At 36.4% G+C, this 21,938-nt stretch overlaps 1 protein-coding gene and 1 non-coding gene across 2 annotated transcripts; both read right to left on the bottom strand.

Annotated features, from left to right (window-relative positions):
- Positions 1–17,170: 17,170 nt before the first annotated feature.
- TRNAP-AGG lies at positions 17,171–17,242 on the bottom strand. The gene has a single exon. It is a non-coding gene; the product is annotated as a tRNA-Pro (tRNA).
- A 157-nt stretch (positions 17,243–17,399) lies between these two features.
- LOC113330848 (probable cinnamyl alcohol dehydrogenase) lies at positions 17,400–19,331 on the bottom strand. The gene is made up of 4 exons (XM_026577655.1): positions 19,163–19,331; positions 18,966–19,079; positions 18,331–18,558; positions 17,400–18,238 (listed from the first exon to the last, which is right to left on the bottom strand). The coding sequence occupies exons 1-4, from the start codon at positions 19,261–19,263 to the stop codon at positions 17,596–17,598; spliced, it is 1,086 nt and encodes a 361-aa protein (XP_026433440.1). The 5' UTR covers positions 19,264–19,331; the 3' UTR covers positions 17,400–17,595.
- Positions 19,332–21,938: the final 2,607 nt, after the last annotated feature.

Genomic DNA, 21,938 nt, shown 5'->3' with positions numbered 1-21,938 from the left:
TCTCTCTCTCTCTAGTGTACGACTGCACCTTTATCATCCCATTTTTTCTTTATCCTCGGAAACCACCCTTTGGGGTGGTTTTCTCTTACATCTTCCTCTTTGATGCCTGAAAACCCTCTAAAAGAACCGTTATTGTGTCATTATATACCGAGAAACCTGGGATTTAGAACTGGTTCTGATCGGAGGTGCCGGGAATCAAAACCTAGATTCATGATTTAATCTACAACCCTTTGTCAAAATCTCAGCAATAGTGTCTTTCAATCTACCAAGTATTGATCAATAATCATATGTTACAAAGACATCAAGATACTTCTTAACTCCGACACACTCGAATTATTTTTGGGAGACCGAAGACACCTAGTTACTAAGACTTTTGTGATACTAAAACTCTAATATTTTCTGTTACAAGTACCTAAAGAATCAAGACCCATCAAAAAAACAAAAAAAAGGAGCAACGTTTTTGTTCTTGACCTGAAGATTAAGTCAACCGAAGACTATTGTCCTCCGATCCACTTTATTTTTTTCCTCCTTCTTTGATTCATATTTGTTTGCAATTAATCTGCTACTTGTTTTTCTTTCAGTTTGGTTTCCCTAAGTTTTATTTGCCATTGCATCACTTATGATTTAAACTGTTATTATTGATTTATTTTTTAGTTGAATTTGGTTGAGAATTCTTTGTTGCTTTCTCTAATATATATTTCACACCCCTTTTCAATCTCTTTTCCCTTTTTATTTGTCTCAACAATTAAACTTCGGTACGTTTGTTTTTTGTTAGCTATACCTTCAAATTTCTGACTCACTTAACTTTTCAGGTGCTTCTCAACTTTTGGACTAGATGGTGCCTAATTGCAGCTCAAAAAAGAGGGTGTGTGTTCAACTCTGAGATTCGGAGACACAAAGACCTTGAAGATTCTTAAGACTCTATATCCCAGAGTTTCTGAGACTCAGAGACTCTAAAACTCCCTAAGGTGCAATTAGGAGCATCTGTTTTAGGCAGGCAAGAGTTGGAGCTGTTTCCAGGTAACAAAAGCTTGAGGATAATTCTTGTAGGTCTTGCAAGGATAGGATTTAATATCCCCAAGTTTTTGATTTCTTCATATTTTTCAATTTTTGATTGATGCTTGTGTTGCTCTGCCTTATTCTTTCTATCTTTTGACGATATTTGTTTAGTTTTTAATCCTTATGCTTTCTGGTCCTAGGCTTCAAACCTTAGAGTGTTAGAGCATAGCTCGGTTGAACCCACCAAGCGTTGGTATGTCAAGTTTGGTTGTCATATTTTAGTGAATCAAAGATCATTTAAAGAGTCACTTGATTATTTAGTAGAGTCAATTTCGTATAGGTTAGCTTGAAAGTATTAGGATATGAGACATTACAAGTATTACGTGAAGACTTGAAGAATGTGAAGAAGTAAGGATCTACGATGACGACATTATCCTTCCACTTGAGGTTAGTAATATTTGACTTGAACTATTTCATTCCCTAACTTATCTTTCAAGTCGTGCATATTGAAAACATAACTGCAAAGATGTGAATAATTATACTCTAGTTAGACGTAGTATTAAGGAATACAATACGAAGTATAACGCTTATCTTTTGAACTTCGTATATAAGACGTCGACATGATCGTTTGAATGCTATTGTGATTATGTATGGGTATGAGGTGAATATTTCGTCTTAGGAAACAATGTTTTACATTCGTTTAAAGGAAGTACATTCATAAACTTGTTTTGTGAATCGAAAGGTAAATCGCTAGGCTTATTGGTATTTGTTATTCATTGCAAATATTTTGAATTACCAATATGTGTGTTTAGTATAACCGCTCATGACTTGCTTATGTTCTTGGTAAGACTATTCACAAGGCCTGACTTTTGTATTGGTATGACTTTTATTGGTGAAACCGATCTTAAGTAATCACCTAAGATGGTATGATCGATTTTTTGTAATTGGTATGACCAACTCTAGTCATTGGAGAACCGATCCTAGTAAGAGGTGCAACCAATCACAAAAGGGGAATCGATCCTTGTAAGAGGTGCAACAAGTTTCTAGTTATTGGGAACCGATCCTATGAACATGTGCAACACGTTTTTAGTTATTGGGAATCGATCCTATGAATATGTGCAACAAATACAAGTTAGATACTACATATATATGGGAACCGATCCTAGTACCTAGTCAACCAAGTTTTGGTAACTAGCGTGACTAATTCTAGTACTTACATGGAGGTAGAACCGAAACTTGTTTTGGTAGAACCTTGAAACCCATGTTTGGTGATTTGATAGGATAATCAATCACATAGTGCTTGGAAGTCAGATGAACCAATTCTAAACTTGTTTTGGAAGTGTGGCAAATCGGTTCCAAGATAGTAAATATGAAAAAGGATTTACTAAGTAAAGATGTCGACATACTTTGAACATATATGCAGTAACGCTTATCTTTTATTGGTCAAAGATATTCCTTAATAGCTAAAGGAGAATCCCGGATCGAAATAAATTGAGAATCTTTTAATTAAGGTTTTTAGTTTTATATGCTTTTAGTTTCCATCAATTAAAATGCATATCTTTAGAAAATAAAAATTGGTAATGTACATTTACTAATTGGATATTTTCCTGAGATTTCAGTCATTATTTGGACAAAGCTGTTAGAGCATAGCTCGGTTGAACCCACCAAGCGTTGGTATGTCAAGTTTGGTTGTCATATTTTAGTGAACCAAAACTCATTTAAAGAGTCGCTTGATTATGTACTAGAGTCAAATTCGTATATGTTAGCTTGAAAATATTAGGATATGAGACATTACAAGTATTACGTGAAGACTTGAAGAAGTGAAGAAGTAAGGAGCTACAACGACAACATCATCCTTCCACTTGATGTTAGTGATATTTGACTTGAACTGTTTCATTCCCTAACGTATCTTTCAAGTCGTGTATATTGAAAACATAACTGCGAAGCATGAATGATTACACTCTAGTTAGACATAGTGTTAAGGAATACAATACGAAGTATAACGCTTATCTTTTGAACTTTGTATATAGGACATCGACATAATCGTTTGAATGCTATCGTGATTATATATGGGTATGAGGTGAAGATTTCATCCTAGGAAACAATGTTTTACATTTTTTTAAAGGAAGTAAATTCATGAACTTGTTATGTGAATCGAAAGAGAAATCGCTAGGCTTATTGGTATTGTTATTCATTGCATATCTTTTGAACTACCAATATGTGTGATTAGTATAACCGCTCATGACTTGTTTATGTTCTTGGTAAAAATATTCACAAGGCCTGACTTTTGTATTGGTATGACTTTTATTGGTGAAACCAATCTTAAGTAATCACCTGAGATGATATGATCGATTTAGTATTATTGGTATGACCAACTCTAGGAAAAGGGGAACCGATCCTAGTAAGAGGTGCAGCCGATAACAAGAGGGGAATCGATCCTTTTATGAGGTGAAGCAAGTTTCTAGATATTGGGAACCGATCCTATGAACATGTGCAACACGTTTTTAGATATTGGGAACCGATCCTATGGACATGTGCAACAAGTACAAGTTAGATACCATATATATGTGGGAACCGATCCTAGTACCTAGTCAACCAAATTTTTGGAAAGCTAGTGTGACTAAATCCAATACTCACATGGAGGTAGAACCGAAACTTGTTTTGGTAGAACCGTGAAACCCGTGTTTGGTGATTGAGTGTTCTTAATCAATCACATAGTTCTTGAAAGTCAGATGAACCAATTGTAAACTCGTTTTGGAAGTGTGGCAAATCGATTTCAAGATTGTAAGTATGAAAGAGGACTTAAAAAGTAAAGACGTCGACATACTTTGAACATGTGCAGTAACGCTTATCTTTTATTGTTCAAAGATATTCCTTAATAGCTAAAGGAAAATCCCGGATCGAAAAATAAATTGAGAATCTTTTAATTAAGGTTTTTAATTTTATTTTTGGAAAATGAAAAATTAGTAATGTGCATTTACTAGTTGGAGATTTTCTAAGAGATTTCCGGTCAATGTTTGGACAAAGCATTTCCAGGAATTATGGAAACCAAATTTGGAATATATTGCATATCTTGAGAATATTTTCGGTTTTGGAAATTCCTTGGAGTCCAAACTTCCTTGGTCTATAAATATCAAAGTTTTCATTTCGAGCAAACTAATACTCAGAGCTACCAAAACTACCTAGTTGTGTTGTTACTGGTGGAGCCGCCTATTCAGAGAGGAAAGTAACCTAATTAGGCGATATCTCTTACAACCGCTCAGTTTAAAGACTTCTTTGGGATTGAGAAGCTCTATTAGTACCGTTGGTGGGAAACTAGATAATTGCGGTTTATTATTAGTTTTCGTTTGATTTGATTGACTAACAGTTGTTGAACTTTGATTGCACCTAGTTTGTTTATGCTTGAGAATCTTCTCTTCTGATATAAGATTCACTCAAACTATATCGAAGTTTCGACAGGGATCTTTAGACTGTTTGTAGATCTAAAGACGTCTTGTGATAATCCATTGTTAACAGACTCCGTTCTGTGCATATAAGAGATTCAAGTTGATTGTGGGCAGGTGTTTATTGAAGATCTAAGAAGATTTGAAGATAAAGAAGACTTTGAAGATTTATGATTTGGGTTCATAATCTTTGGTGTGCACAATACTTGTTTCGGTTAAAGAGGATCCAACTATAATCGGTTTATCCTTGTGGAGATTGGATTGCTTAGTTGAGTAGATCGGCATCAATACAATTCTTTGTGATTCAAAGTATTGATTGCAAAATCTTGACAATTACCTTGGTAGTTGTTATTAGATAGATCTAAGGACATGACAAAAGAGTTTATTAGGATAAACAGAAGAGACTTTTGTCGAACTCATATCACTTGGTTGAAAAGAGTTGTTACCAAACAGATTTGTTGTTCCTCTACTATTTGGAATACGAACCAAAGGAATTGTTCCAAGTACGTGACTTATTACAAGTTGGAGGCGTGGAATACAGACGGAACTAGGTGAACTATAGGTTTAGTTGCTTGGTCTCAACTATACGAAGTTGGTTTAATTTTGTATAGCGGATTAATCCCGAGAGTATTCAATTCTGGACAAGGTCCCGGGGTTTTTCTGCTTTTGCGGTTTTCTCGTTAATAAAATATTGATGTGTCTTTTACTTTTCTATTTCCGTAATTATAATTGTTTTTATTATAATTATAAGTAAAATACACAAACGTTAATTCCTATTTACTTGATAGTAATCCTATTGTGTTTGGATAAGTCCGAACCCTTTATCAAGTAAACATACTTCGTTGTTGTATTGTCTCGATCTCGTATCCATAGACGATCACACGAAGTGTGAACCGATTAGTTGTATTGTCTCGACTCAGTCCATAGACAATCACTTTCAGAGAGAGGACTTATAGGTGGAAAAGTTTTAGATTGAGGTATATTTGGGTACCATCGTCTTTTCAATTGGTATCAGAGCAGGCAAACACAAAAAGATCTAACAATCTGTGTTTGGTGCAACCCAACCTATAAGAATGAACTCGAGTTCTCACGAATCGACTTCAATTAACGTACCGCCAAGATTTGACGGAACAAACTATCTATGGTGGAAATCTTCTATGAGATATTTTCTTCAATCACGAGACTTTAATACATGTCTATTAGTCGCCGATGGCTATATTCGTCCAAAGATAGAAAATTCGGAAACTGAGTTTAAACGCTTAGTAGATTTTTCAAACGAAGAAAAGGCTCTTGCGAAGCAGAATTCAGATGGTTTGAATGCTATAATACATGTTGTAAGTCGTGATTTAAAACATCATGTATCAACATGTCAAACTTCGAAAGAAGCTTGGGATAATCTTCAGATCGTATTCGAAGGAAACACTTCAGAGAAAGAAGCTAGACTTCAAACTCTTACGTCCGATTGGGAAAACCTTCAAATGGATGACAACGACACTTTTGAAGAGTTTCATCTTAAACTCTCTGAGATAATTAATGCTTCTTTCTCTCTTGGAAAGACTATTTATGAAAAGGATATAGTGTGCAAAATTCTCAGATCGTTGCCATCTAGATACGATTCTAAGAAGCATGCAATCATAAAAGCAAATGATCTTTCAACCCTCTCACGAAGCACACTCGTTGGAAAGTTAAAGATCTTTGATCATGAATCACAGTCTATTCAAACAAAAGGAATCGCTTTTAAAGCTGCAAAAGTTCTGAAAGCTCCAATGGAGAGGAATAGACAGATGGATGATTCAGATGAACAGATTGCACAAAATTCTGATGATGAAATTGAACAATCACTATCATTGATTATTAGACAGTTTCGAGATCTCTTAAAGAAACGAAATAAGAGATTCATAAAGGATACTCATCGATCTTCTCGCCCACATGATCGAGTTCCTGTCAAAAAGGATCATGAAGAAGATGATGAATATTAGCCGCAGTACTTTAAGTGTAAAGGGTTTGGTCATATTGCTAAAGACTGTCCCAATCTTAAGAAATACACTGGAAGCAAGGCTTTGGCTGTAACTCTAAATGAGACCTCCGATTCATATGATTCTGAAGAAGAGGAAACAACTAATATTTCATAAGTTGTCAATCTTATTTCTTCCTCCTCCATTAGTGATTTACCCATTTTAAAAATGGACCTGTCTTCCGATGTTATTAAATCATCTAATGGTAAAGGGAAAAATAAGACAAGATGCAAAAACTGTCTCAAAAACAGAATTGCTAAAAGTTGCATAGGCAACTGTTGATGGCGGTCTTAGTTCAGGGTTAAAATTGTAAACCTTTCTTTTAGTATGTCGTCACTCTGCAAAGAAACGGAGCCATGTAAAAGTGATGAGTGTTCAACCTCTTCACTGGCGCATTTATTGAGTAACTCAATATTTTCTTATGAAATTTACCCAGAATGGTGCATGTAGCAACAATCCCAGATATTCTGTAAATTTCGGCACCTTGCCTTGCCTGTATTATAAGCTTCTTTGAATACTTTTTGTGCTATGTTCCCCGGCCGAACCCTTAATATTGATATGGCATGACAATTTATGTTCACTCGCAGCAGAGTAGCGCGGATTTCCAAGTATCGAGGTTAAGGTCCTTGCATAAAAGTACTCAATCAGAAAGCATACGGCTCTCTGGCAATAAACTTAAAGAACTCTGTGTCAACACATAGAATTCAATCAACTATGTGATAATTCACAAGATTCAAATATTACCCTGATTAATTTGCAGAAATTAGGGTTTTACGCCTTGCGCAATATATTAGACCCCGTTGGTCAAAATTAAGCTTAGGCGAACTAAGCAATTAATCTGCCATGGATTAGTAGGTGCAAAATCCTACCCAAAATCAGAAAACAAGGAATAAAAAGAGTCGCAGAATAGGAGCAGCAGCAAAGGGAGGTGTGTCCATGCCTTAGGCCAGCCAGCGCCATTTGCAAATTAGCCACGCCCCCATGTTGCCCGAACGGACTTATTTCCCCGTCGACCAATCAGGTCACCTTAAACCCGCCACACGTTGGCTGGGCCCATACTTGTCGGCCCTGTTTCCCATCGACCAATCAGGTCGCTTTAAATCTGCCACACGCACACCAGAAGTGTGGCCACGCCCATGCTTGGCCGACCCCTCTTTTTTCGACCAATCGGGTTGCTCTAAACCTGACAAAATATCAAAAGAGGAAAAGTTGCGCCAGTAGGTCACAATGCCAAATTGGTTTTCCAAAAGCCGTGCCAACGTGCTAATTGGCATGCCAAACATGGCAAACGTCGCAGTAGCATGCCGATCGTGTCAACACTCCATAAATAGCGCGCCAACGTGCCAACCCACTTCTTGTTCGTGGCCAAACGCCATAACATATTTCAGTTAGGGTATTCCAAACACGTCTTTGCCTTAGTGGCATTAGTCGAAACCCTAATTTCCGGTCGTGGCCCAATTACGCCACTTTGGCCCTACAACATGCCACGAGCCATGTGGGACCCGCCAAATCCTAAAAATGGCGCCATTCTATAATCACCCGTGGCCATCCTTGTGCCAGTGGTTATTTCCATATTATGGCCTGCCATGATTCCTTTAATGTGGCCATGACACCGATTGCATAAAGCGCCACCGTGTCGCGGCCATGCCGTACGCGCTAATTAGGTTTTTGATATGCCAAACCCTAATTTAGCTAAAGTTGCCACGCCAATTAAGTCAAGTAATTCCCCTAAGGCCTTAAGTTTGATATAGCAACAGGGCCAATGTTTCCAGATCCATATTTGGGTCTAACATCAATATGCCAAAATAGTTGTCGTGCTACGCCAGGCGCCACTGGCATGCCGCTACATGCCACTGCACCATTGGCACGTGCCAATGACGCCACTGTTCTACCATCAGGCGCCAACAGAATGTGGCCATAACTAATGGCTACCCTTTCTCATGAGTTACAATCTCATCAGTCCAAATTCTCCACAGAATGGACAGGCCTGTGGCAAGTTTTGGGCGACCAACTAAGACAAGCCAAATAACATCACGTGTTATTCTCTTGTGGCAAGTCTCCTGACTTTGACTTGCCACACATAGCAACCTGCTACATGTTTTCCATGAAAACACTTGAGACATCAAACATGTCACAAACTGGGGGATGCTCATCAGGGTATTGGTCTGGCGTTTACAGCGTGCGGCGTGAAACACGCCCATTATAAGAAAGTGTCAGAAAGCTGGGCAGTTAGTGGTGGTAAGAAGTAGTGGGGTGTAAACTAACCAGTTTCCTCCATGGTGGGAACGTGGTCTCTAGCATTTACACATAATACCATTTCTCCATTACTCAATCACTCCCACTTTCTACGAGATCATGGTGCGTTCAATATGACTTGTATAAATAGGTTTTACCTATTTCGACCAAACAACAAGTTTTGGTTAGAGCAAAAACACAATATCCAGAAAATTACCAAAGAACTGATAGCTTTCATTCCGCAAGCCAGTTCCAAATTCTGAATACAAGTCATAAAATAACCACACCTTCAGAATTAACCATTCTGGTCTCAACACCTTCTTCGCTTCCCTCCCTAAGACCAACCCTTCTCCTTCACTTTGTGACTGAAGCAAGATTGGAACGACCATTTCTTGGTTTAGGCCAGGATTGTATAGATTGATCTCTCGAATCTAAAGTACTCCCGTACAGTGCATTTGTTTTAGGTTTAGATTTGTTTCTCATCCACACACCCAAATTTACCAAAACCAGCAGAAACGGTTTTTACCCATAAACAGCAACGTAAGTCAATCTCAAGATACTTCGCTAGTCCGAGGTAACAAGAGGAGAATTTCTCATACGATACTAGATCAAGGACACTCTGGTTGTTCAAAATTCCATAATGAGAGAAAATATCATACTAATACCACCTGATCGGTTAGAATTCTTTCCTCACCATGTGTGCCAAATTTTTGTGAGGAAGAAGAAAAATCAAGGTACTTATGTGTAGATTATGGGAATAAAATCTAGTATTTGAAAATATTTGATATATTCGTATTTATAGGAATATTATATTTTCGGAAGTATGAAAATTATAAAAAGATCCTTCTCTTTCTTTGGTCATTCCTTGTCCGAACCATGAGTCTGGATCCAACATCTTCTCTTGGTAAGATGCTAGATCAGAAAGATCAACTTAAGATTAAGTCGACATCTTCTCTTGATATTAAGAGCAAAATCAAAAAGAGAGATTGGCTTAGCAAGAAGGAAAGAGAGAATATGTTGAAGAAAGATCAGTGTATTGAAGCATTGACACACTTTTGTGTTCAATCAAAGACAAAATTACATGCTCTTGCAGAATCCTTCATGAAAATTTCTCACCTGCAAGAAATTCTGGTCAAGCAACAAGGTTATCTACTTGAAGAAATTCACAAGCTGAAGACTGAAAGTAATAATCTGCCTTCATTTAGCACTGATATGAAGGACTGATTTGCAAAAAAAGTATTTGTGGTTTCCTTGTTAACAAAATCTTACTGCGTCTTTTACTTTTCTACCGCAATTATAATTTTTTTATTATAATTAGAAGTAAAATAAACAAACGTTAATTCCTATTTACTTGATAGCAATCCTATTGTGTTTGGTTAAGTTCGAACCTTTTATCAAGTAAACATACTTCGTTGTTGTATTGTCTCGATCTTGTATCCATAGTCAATCACACAAGTTATCTTGTTGTCGTATTGTCTCGATCTCGTATCCATAGACGATCACACGAAGTGTGAACCGATTAGTTGTATCGTCTCGACTCAGTCCATAGACAATCACTTTCGGAGAAAGGACTTATAGGTGGAAAAGTTTTAAATTGAGGTATATTTGGGTACTGATGAGTGCTAAAAAGTGCATATTTCTATATATTTTTCTTGGAATTTAACTCATCTTTTGTGCATTAATTCTACATTTTATCCCATATTCTGTATTTTCATTGTTTTCAAGAATAAATATTTTTATTAATTAATTTTGCATTTTTAGGTAATAAATAAAGTTTGGATGAATAGCGGAGCGAAAAGAGCAGAAAAGTAGTGAAAAGCCGGGAGGAATTACACAAGGAAGCCGCGAAGAATGTTGTGCACAAGACCAAAAGGCTAGAAGTGGGCTTGAAGAGGAAGAATTGTTCTTAAACAAGATATGGGCTTGGCATACCCAAGGCCCAAAACCCTCACCCAAACCCATTACCAATATCCATACCCGCATTCATCTTCAGCCGTCAGATTGGATCATCTCAGCATCCTACGGTCGCTTCATCGTCGTGCATCGAAGTCTGAAGCTCCTGTCAAACACTACAACACCTAACTCCATCTTGGACCGTCAGTTTTGATGTATTCCATATCCAACGGTCGCTCCACATCCATTTACATCACATCGTTGGATCTTTCCCTCATCCTATCATCCTACGGATTCCCCTCACAAAACATCGAGATTTGATGGGTCTGCTCAACACCCAAACAACCAAATACCATATACCCAAAACAAACACACCCTAGCCAAAACCCATCGAGCCATCTCCTTCTTCCCCTCTTCTGCAACAGCGACGCTGTCTCCATCACCACCACCATAACCCACAAATCACTCAACCACCACCACTCGAGCCATCATCACTTCTAACAACCAAGACCTACCTTTCTAGCCACTTATAACATCACCTCCTAATCGTTTCATCTCACAGGAACCCTAGGTTAGGAGTTGATGAAATAGGTGAGGTTAGAGGATAAATCTAAGGCATGGGTAGCATCAGCAGACGACAAGGAAGCATGGGTGAGAGCTATCAATCGTTTTCAGAGATTAGGTAAGGATTTTTTGTAAAACCCTAATTTCATAAATTGGGGATTTTTGGGGAAAGTTAGTGTACGTCTAATTAGGGGCATGGGTGAAAGTTCTCGAGTAGTTTTCAATGTATTAGGTGATTTAATCTCACTTTTTGTCAGAACCCTAGTTCACTGTTTTGGGGATTTTAGGTTAAAAATTATTGTTTGTATAAATAGATGTGTGGGTGTGTAATAGAATCATACTGGGCTAGCGAGTGAACAACATGCTTTGAGTTATAAATTTTACTTCTTAAAAATTGCAATATTAATTTGATACTTGATATATTTTCACCTTGACTGTGTATGCTGTTATGATGATACTTTGAGTATGTCTACACCTGTGAAGATGATGATAATGGTCATGTATATGTTCTAGTTTCATCTGCTAGGGATTTGAGGAAGCCCTAACTTACTGTTATGTATTACACTATGATTATGTTGTTCTTGATTGATAAACAAGTTTAGGAAAGAATCAAAGTTAGTAAATCATCATTCTACTCTCACATTGTATGTTATGAATACATGGTATGTTATGAATACATTGTAGTTAGACTTATAGCATGTTGATAAAACTACAACTCATGTTCAACCAGACCACTCTTAATCCTTAGACTAGTTGTGTCTTAACCAAGACAATTAGTGCTTTGGAGTCATACTTTAGTTGATTTGATCTTTCTATAGGAGAAACTCCTTAGATGTAGAGAACCAAGAATGGAATCTTAATCCTTGCATCTTATAAGGCAAGAATAGCATAATCTAGTGAATACATGGTGTAAGTTAGAGGTGGACTTAATAACCCTAGTAACTCAATCCTTTTTATCAACTTTTGTCACTAGCTCCTTTGAATTCAGTTAACTTTTGAAACTTAGAGAACTTTAGCAAATCCTCCAAGTCCCTGTGGACAAAACCCTTATTTACTTTTTCTTGCTTCAACTTCCTTGTGCACTTGCAGGCTATTTTAGGTACTTCTTTTCCTTTCTACCAGGTACCCTCGTATTTTCATAGAGTTTATGTAATTTCTTTCTAGCTATAAAGATAATCGCATGGAATGCCCAAAGGTATGGTAAGAAAAGGACTAGGCAACATTTAAATCATCTCATAAACTATGAAAAACCTGATATTCTGTTTTTGTCAGAAACCAAATCTCAGAAACCCCTTATGAACACTCTTCTTAGTGTTTTTCCCAATTTTCATTTGGTTGATCCAGATGGAATAGCTGGGGGTTTGGATATTGCTTGGATAGACGACTTACAATTTGATATTGTTCAACATAATCTGAATATGATAAATGTTCTTGTTAAATCTAATTTCTCTTTTAAAGAATGGCTTTTAACTTGTTTCTATGGGAGTCCTTATGACTTCAATCATAAAAAAATAGGATATGATTTCCTCGAAGAAATCCTTATCAAAGTTAATATAAATAATTTACCTTGGGTTGTGATGGGGGATCTTAATGTGGTTTTTCATCAATCGGAAAAGTTAAGAGGGCCTCCTTTTAAGAAGTCTGAGACCGATATTTTGTGGGAATTCTTAGTAGAACAGGACTTACGGATTTGGGTTATCTCGTCTTAGACTATACTTGGGATAACTATAGAAAAGAGACAAGAATATTTAGCAAAGGATAGATATATCCTTGCACAATGTTGAGTGGCAGCCTTCAATTCTCCAAGGCTTCTCTTAAACATCTAGGGGTCATGGGCTCAGATCACAGTCCGATTTCTTTGTTGTTGGATGAAAGTTTAAACCTTTGGTTTTTAGTTATAAATTTTTTGACACTTAGCTGAAAGAACCTAGCTGCATTCAACTAATTGAACATTTCTGGAACTATTCTCTTGAGAATTATTTTGCAACTATTGCTAGAAACTTGGTGACTTTAGGGGAACAATTATCTGATTGGAGAAAACATGTTTTTGGTAATCCTTCTAAGAAGATTAATAATATGTTGAAATTCCTAGAAAAACTGAAATCTAATGTACATCCGAATCACAATTTAATTATACATAAGTCTAAAGAATTGGAGGATTTACATGATACTGAAGAGGCCATTGCCAAACGACTATCTAGAGACAACATAATCAATTTAGGGGAGAAAAATACTAAGTACTTTCATGTGGTCCCTTTAAAAAGAAGGATGAGAAACAATATTGACTGTATAACTGATAAGTTGGGGAATGTAGTAAATGATAGAAAGCATGTTACCACTGTTTTAACTAAATTTTACAAAGACCTCTTTACGGCTGCTATTTTTGAAGATATCCTTTATTGCATTTCAGAGGAAGAGAATTCTTCTTTAATAAGGATCCCTTCTTCAGATGAGATTTTTCCAATTGTTAGGAAGATGAAACCTAATAAATATCCTGGGTCAGACGGGTTCTCGGTTAATCTTTATAAATATAATTGGAACATTGTTGGTCCTCAGATTGTAGATATGATCCAAGAGTTTTTTAAAACTAAAGTCATGTGTAAGGATTTCAATCAGACTCATCTTTTTCTTATGCCTAAATCTAAAGATCCGAATTAAGAATCCTTCTGAATTTCTCCACATTGGGCTTTGTAATACAACTTACAATATTATAGCAAAGCTTCTTGCCAATAGAATGAAATTTCTATTAGATAATCTAATTTCGCCTTTTCAATCTGCCGTCCTTCCCTCTATACAAATTCCGGATAATATAGTGATAGCTCATGAGATGATTCATGCTTTTAAGAGAAAAAAAAGGGAAGTATGAATATCTTGGAATTGAAATTGACATGTCTAAGTCCTTCAATAAAGTAAGTTGGGATTTCCTCCTAAAAACTCTATCCAAATTTGGATTTAGTGAACATTGGTGTGCTCTGATTGAGCATATCTACATCTAATATAGTTGTTCTCTTAAATGGGCATCCCGAGGAGTCTTTTAAACCTACTAGAGGGCTTACACAGGGGGATTCTTTATCCCCCTATCTCTTTATAATTTGTATGGAAGTTTTTTTTCCAGATTATTACTTTCTCAAGAGAGGAAAAAAATTATTCATGGAGCCAAAATCTCTAGAGCCAGTGCTCCAGTTTCTCATTTTTTCTTTGCATATGATTGTCTTTTGTTTACAAAAGCGGATCTGAGAGAATACAAAAATATTTTAAATTCCATATATAGACCTTTTTTGTTTAGCTTAAACCTGTGATTAATATCAAGGATTCTTATATAGGGGCTCCATTGTTTGTAGATAAGTCTAAACTAAAAACCTTTGATCTGATTGTTCGAAAAATGGAAGCTAAAATTCAAGCTTGGAATAGTAAAATTCTTAGTCAGGCTAGTAAAATTGTGCTTAATAAATCAGTGATTTCTAGTTTACCAATTTACCAAACGGGTTGTTTTCTTATTCCTAAAAAAGTTACTATGAAAACGAATGCAATTCAGAGGGACTTTTGGTAGGTAAAAAAGGTTAATGCCAAAGGAATTCGTATTAAATCTTATCTTTTTATGTGTAAGCCAGTGTCTCAAGGAGTTTTGGGTTTAAAGATGCAAATAAAACTAATCCTGCTATGTTAGCTAATTTGACATGGAGACTGTTAGAAAACCCTAACTCGTTAATGGCATCTCTGTTAAAACCCAAGTATTTTAAGAACTCTTCTGCTCTTGTTGCCAAATTGTCCAAGTCTAGTTCGTGGATGTGGAAGTCATCAGTAAAGGCCTCGTTCTCATAAAACAAAACAACATATGGGAAGTAGGTGATGGAAAGTCCATCAATATATGGTTTGATAACTGGATACCCGGTCTTGATAAAAATTTGTCAGAAGCATGGAGACTATTAGAAAACCCTAACTCGTAAATGGCATCTCTGTTAAACCCAAGAATTTTAAGAAATCTTCTGCTCTTGTTGCCAAACTGTCCAAGTCTAGTTCGTTGATGTGGAAGTGCATCAGTAAAGGCCTGGTTCTCATAAAACAAAACAACATATTGGAAGAAGGTGATGGAAAGTCCATCAATATATGGTTTGATAACCGGATACCCAGTCTTGATAAAAATATGTCTGAAACGGGTTTGCTCATTAACACCAATCTAACACTTGTTGCGGACTTAATTGATTGCAACAATAAGTGGAATTTAATTTCTCTTCAGTGTTGTTTTCCTTATGTTATTATCTCTAAAATTTTGAACATCAACTTATTTTGCAATACTGACAATTTGTTACATAAAGACAGGATAAGATGAAAGTTAACTAGGAATGATAACTTCACTGTTAAGTCAATGTATGCTAAACTTAATGATCCTTCATTGTTGTTAGGGAGTAATGAGCATTCTAAAACTTTTTGGAAAAATCTATGGAACTTAAAGGTTTCGCAAAGGATCAAATTGTTCATTTGGAAATGTTTGAATGATGCTTTATTTGTTAACTATACCCGGACTAGATACACTAAAAAAGCCTCTTCAAGATGTATTTTCTGTGAAACAGAGGATGAGACAGTGGAACATCTATTCTTTAAATGTCATTTTGCTAAATCTATTTGGATGTTGCCTCCTTGTCCTTCTCTTCTTTTTGTTCATTCTAGTTGCTCAAGGAATTTTCGTAGAATCTGCAGCAAAAAAATGTTGGTTTATATGGAAGGAGAGGTGTAATAGGGTGTTTAGGGATAATGCTAGCTCCTCAATTACGACATCCCTCAGTATTCAGAGGCACATTCAGTTTTGGACACCTAGAGCTGAACTTCTTGACCCGAATGTTTTATTTCCAAGGAATGTAAACACATTACACAGTCAACCTCAATGGGACACTCCGGGTCTAAATGAGTTGAAAGTTAATGTGGATGATGCTTGGAAGTTGGATGCTAATTCTGATACATGTGTTGTCATTGTTGTTCGTAATCATGCATGTACTACGGAAGGAGCAAGAGCAGGACCCAAAAGTATTTTTTGTGCAGAAGAGGCAGAAGCAATTGCGACTGTAGAAGGAGCCAATTGAGAAAAAAGGAGCAAAGATACCTGCATTTAGCATTGAAGGGGATTGTAAGAGAGTGATGGATTACTTGAATGGCACAAACAACAAATTTTTTTGCAATGTGAATCTATTCTAAACGAAGCGAAGAAAATTCCTACTCGGTGCGATACTTTTTGGGATTTAAGTATGTTCCAAGAGAAGCTAATAGCATTGTGGATATTCTAACCAAAGAAGCACATATTATGCGTAGTGTTAATTGGAGTATTGCTGCTCCTTATTGTATTCGCCAGTCTTTATTAGTTGATAAATCTAAAGCTAGGACGTTACAACAACCAGCTTTACCTATCTCTGACACTAATATTGTAAACCTCTCAGGTGACCAAGTTAGTTAGCTTAGTTAGTTGTTTTCAATGCATCTTCTTTCTACAAAAAAAAAAACTCAGCTCTCATTGAGGTTGACTGTGTAATGTGTTTGTTTGGATGTGACGATTATCTCGCCCTTTGCAGGAAGTCGTACTTTGGAACTAGGACAAGCTCTCAAAGACGCTGTCATTCGTAAGAACACCAAGTATCTGGAGAAGTGCACATCGCAGGGCTATGGGTTTGAGGCTTTGGCTTTTACTATTCTCGGTGAGCTTGGAGTTGAAACGATTAATTTTATTAAACGTCTTCCCAATTACATGGCCAGCTATGATGCAAATGTGCGCGTTGGGGACTTTCTTTTTCATAGGCTAAGTGTGGTAGTACAAAAAGGGGTTGGAATCCAGCTTGTTGCTAGGCTGCCAACCAGTTTTTTGTCGGATGAGAATCCTTTTGAATAATTTGTATATTTTTCTCTTTTTATTTAAAAATAAAATTTGCCAAAAAAAAAAATGTAAACAAGGAATGAATTTTTATCATAATCTTACTCAATCTCAGGTGAAGAAAGAATGAAATAGGAGATAATAACCTTCTTCAAAAAACAATTGGGGCAATCCGAGAATTGAACTCGGGACCTCTCGCACCCTAAGCGAGAATCATACCACTAGACCAATTTCCCTTGGATACTTGAAATCCTAAAAACAGGTAAAACATTTGGAATCGCTTTGCAGGGAAATGGGCATGACCTCAATCCTGCTTCTGTCTTTGTGTTCTCAAACTTTTTGACTAAATAGTTAGCCGTTAGTTGACTTCAATCGAGTTACCACAAGGATGAATGATATTGATTTACTTGGATAATCTATTTGCAAAACACACATACATAACCCCTAAAGAACTGAAATGAAATAGTGCACACACGAGAGGTAACCTCACAACCCCTTTGCAGAAAACTAACATAGTAGCAATCCCCCTCCAAAGAGGATATAAACAAACTGTTTACAACTCTCACGCCCCTCCTTACACCTACGAGCACTACACAAGCTCACTGCCAGAAACATCCAGCACAAACCTATATCTGACATCATTCCGTTCCATTCTCTCAAATGCCTTGTTCACATAATCCATTTTCACAATCTCTATCATGGATTTCAATCCTTTTTCTACCCAAAAATCCAATACTTCCTGTGTCTCCTCCATGCTTCCTATAAAACTTCCTCCAATCCATTTCTTTCCTAGAATCAAGTTTGAAGAATTGAATTGAAGAGGTTCTGCAGACACCCCAACTAACAAGAGCTTCCCATCAAACTTTAATAGTGAGAGGTAAGCTTCCAGAGGGTGCACGGCCGGGATTGTGTCGAGAATGTAGTCCAGACTGCCAGCGGCTCTTTCCATCTCGGTTGCGTTGGAACTTACTACAAACGCGTCAGCACCTAGAACTTTAAAAGCTTCATCTTTCTTCTTGTCAGAAGAGCTGATCACTGTTACATGATGTCCCATGGCCTTGGCTATCAGGACACCCATATGACCAACTCCACCTAAACCCAAAATCCCCGCTTTGATTTGACTCTTATTAGATCCAATGAACTGTTTTAATGGACTGTAAGCAGTCACTCCTGCACATAGTAATGGTGCTGCTTGTTCCGCTGCAAGCTTCTCAGGTATCCTCACGATGAATCTGAAACATTCCGTATGAAATAATACTATTGAATAAAGAGAGCAATTATATGATTGATTTTGATACCAAAACATTTGATTCATAATACATACTTTTGATGAACAACCATTGCAGAGGCGAACCCTCCCTGGGTTTGCGTTCCATCGTGGTAGATACCATTGTAAGTGAAGATCATGTTATTGCAGTATTGCTCCGCATTGGAATTGCAGCAAACGCAATCCCCACAAGACCCAACCATACATCCAACTCCTACCAAGTCTCCCACCTTGAATTTCTCTACTTGAGATCCCAACTCCACCACTTCTCCTACTACCTCATGCCTTCACATGTATACATACATTTGATGAGCAAATGAACAAAGTGAATTATCAGAATTCAGAAACCAGTACAAAGGAGACAACTATGTATATGAAAGGTGCTACTTCAACGGGTGAAAATAGGTTGTTTAATTCCAAGCGGACGCTGCTTTCTCATACGCATACAAAATGAGCATCATATCATCCTAGCCTTGGCCGTATAGCCTACTTTTGTGTACTTGCACGCTATAGACACAACTCCTTATGAAGCCGCGCATTTTGGTGATGCGCCCTGATTTTGTTTTTACGGACCTCTCTGCTATAATTGGTGATGTGGAGGTCTGTTTATGCATGGAATGTATGTAAATCAGTAAATGTAAAATACAAACTTAAACAGATAGTTATCATGGATGAGTGGTGAAGGATATTACCCTGGAACCAAAGGGTAATTGGCCATGTGTATCTCATCCCTTATCTGATGAAGATCAGAGTGATCTATTCCACAGTAGAGAACCTTCAGAAAAACATCCTCTGGACCTGTATTCCTGGAGGTATATATTGGTGTCAGAATAAATTTAGAGTGACAATTCTCTAAGAAGTTACATATTTAGTTTCACAAGTGGCGTACCTTAGAGTAAATGAATATGGAGATAGAACTCCTGCTGAGTCTCTTGCAGCCCAACCAGACACCCTTCTCCCAGTATCCATTTCGCTACCTCCTTTCGACATTGATTAACTGTACGCAAATTAGAGAATTTCTTGTTTAGTTATAAGATTGCAACTGATCGGTAAAGAAAAATTTGTCGTATTTTTTTCTTCTATACTTATCATCTCAAATGTCTAGCTATATATATATATATGGGATAGTCAGTCCATTACACTATTGGCAGGTTCTGTGAACCTAATTATTCAAAATTCAAATTAGCGTCTACTAATCAACTATTAAATTTAATAATCCATATATCATCCAACACTGGACCATTTATTAAGAAGCTTTTACCTTTAACTCTCTGTTATGGTACAGAGTCAAATGTCACAACAAAATAGAGTAACTAATATGGCAGTTTCTTGACTAATATTTTGGAAAATGCCTTGGTCATCACGTACGATCACATAAAGGAGTTGGTGATTAGTTTGTTTTTCTTAGGTCACTGGATAGCTCAGCAATGTTTTCCACCTCTAGCAATAAGTGGCATATCTCTGAAATCATTTGACCCCTGGAACACTGAAGTAGAAAAGCATTAACAACAGTAGAAAAACGAATCATTGGATGTGGGTTCAGCAAAGTTACCAACACAACCAAACATCTTATTCAATTTTTTCATATCAGGATTGATGCACAATTTTCTTGGCTTCTTTGCATGTAGACCAGCATGCCGTCACAACAGCTACAGGCAAAGAACCTCACTCCCAGGGACAGTTGCGCATGGAGCTGTCATTGGATTATTGTCTGATTCAAAACATTTCTCTTTCGAAAACAAGCGTTATCAGTTTTCTTGCAAAGGGAGTTTGACTCTTTGGAACTGTTAAGGCCGTGTGGATGTTAAGGGCTGTCATTAATTAGGCGGCGATTTTGAACAAATTGTGGATATTGGCACCCTATCCAATCTTATATGGCACCATTCGTAGAAAATTGCAGTTTGAATTTCACTATTCAATCAACGGTATACATTTGGCTGTGCTGTTCTCGTTGACATTGAATGCTACTTACATGTGACGCCAAATTTCATGAGAGGGATGTCTATCGAACTAAATTTCAGAATAAAGAGTGAATCCGAACAGCATTTTTTGGAATAGTTTACATTGCAATTTTGGAGGTGAAAAATACTAGAATCACCCAACTAAATGGGTTCTATATTTTCAAGCCCCACCAAATGGATTCATTACTAAAAACTTCATAATTAAACTTTTTGATATTTCTAGGCCCAGAACTTTAGATTTCAGGGCTTGGTAATAAAGTTTAGGGTTTGGAAGAAATTAGTAATACCAAAAATACCCTTGACTATATATACCTAATAAAATAGGCTATGAGTTTCATTTCCAGATTCATTTCCTGTTTCACTTTCTCTCTCTCAGCAAAAGATCTCTCGGCAAAATTGTATCTGCATCTTCCTTTCACTAGATTTTCTCTTCATGATATTAAATCTTCCGAATTCGAATTGTTTCTTCACAAAATCGTTGCATTGAAGAACAACAAACAAGTGCGTTGATTTTTGATTCGCTGTATTGAAGACGAGAGGAAGAACAACACATATTTCCCAGAAAATCGTTGAATTGATTCAGTTGTTTTCAGATCTGACGAGAGGAAGACGCTGCATTGAAGAACAACAAATAGGTTTGTATCAATTTTTATTTTCTGTTTGTATAAAATAGGTTTGATTCACTAGTTTTTTCTGATCTATTTTTTAATTTCGATTTTCTACTGATTATCGTTTTTTTTGCTTGGATTTTGCTGAGTCTGAGAAGAGGAAGAAAACAGGTTGGAATAGAGAAATCAACATAGTGTGTTTTTGATCTAGTCTTGAATTCCATTGATTTCGATTTTTATGATTTGGATCTTTCTTATTTTGTTTTTATATTTTTTGATTTGGTTGATACTGAGAACAAGAAGAGAAATAATATTGTTTCAGAAGAAGGAAAACAACAAATCTAGGTATGAATTTTATTTGGCTTGATTTCAAAACTTTTTTCATTTTTTTTTCGATTATTTGTTGTTCTTGCATGTCCGATCCGAGAATTTTTTGTGAATTTGTTGTTTATATTTTGTTGATACTGAGAGGAGGATGAAGAAACAATTTTGTTTCAGAAGGACAACTTCAAATTGATGTAGACATGCTGTTTTTTGTTACAGTATGTGTAACTTGAGGTTACACATATGTATCTTGTTGTATTTTTAGCATGAAATTTGTATTTTTCTGTTGTTTTTTGTGAATTTGTTGTGAGTTTTTTATTTGATACTGAGAAGAGGATGAAGAAACAATGTTGTTTCAGAAGAACAACTTCAAATTGATGATGTAGACATGCTGTTTTTTTATACAGTATGTGTAACATAAGGTTACACATGTATATCATGTTGTATATTTAGCATGGAATTTGTATATATATCTTTTTGTTGTTTTTGTTTTTTGTGAATTTCTTGTGAGTTTTTGTTTGATACTGAGAAGAGGATGAAGAAACAATGTTGTTGCAGAAGAACAACTTCAAATTGATGATATAGACATGCTGTTTTTTGTTATACAGTATGTGGAACATATGTATCATGTTGTATTTTTAGCATGGAATTTGTATTTTTCTGTTGTTTTTTGTTTTTTGTGAATTGTTGTGAATTTTTTGTTTGACCAAATGAAGTTTCAGAAAAATAAGGTTCTTAATGACTCTATACATTTTTTACGTGTATGTATGGA

Source organism: Papaver somniferum, chromosome 1 (assembly GCF_003573695.1).
Source record: "Papaver somniferum cultivar HN1 chromosome 1, ASM357369v1, whole genome shotgun sequence".
Taxonomy (NCBI): domain Eukaryota; kingdom Viridiplantae; phylum Streptophyta; class Magnoliopsida; order Ranunculales; family Papaveraceae; genus Papaver; species Papaver somniferum.
The sequence above is the reverse complement of the archived record's forward strand: the minus strand, read 5'-3'. Positions and strand labels throughout refer to the sequence as shown.

Excerpts from the sequence above, each read along its gene's own strand:
- LOC113330848 (XM_026577655.1), bottom strand. The coding sequence starts at position 19,263 with ATGTCGAAAGGAGGTAGCGAAATGGATACTGGGAGAAGGGTGTCTGGT. Across the intron at positions 19,080-19,162 it reads CCATATTCATTTACTCTAAG|GAATACAGGTCCAGAGGATG; the intron begins GTACGCCACTTG and ends ATATACCTCCAG. Across the intron at positions 18,559-18,965 it reads AATTACCCTTTGGTTCCAGG|GCATGAGGTAGTAGGAGAAG; the intron begins GTAATATCCTTC and ends ATACATGTGAAG.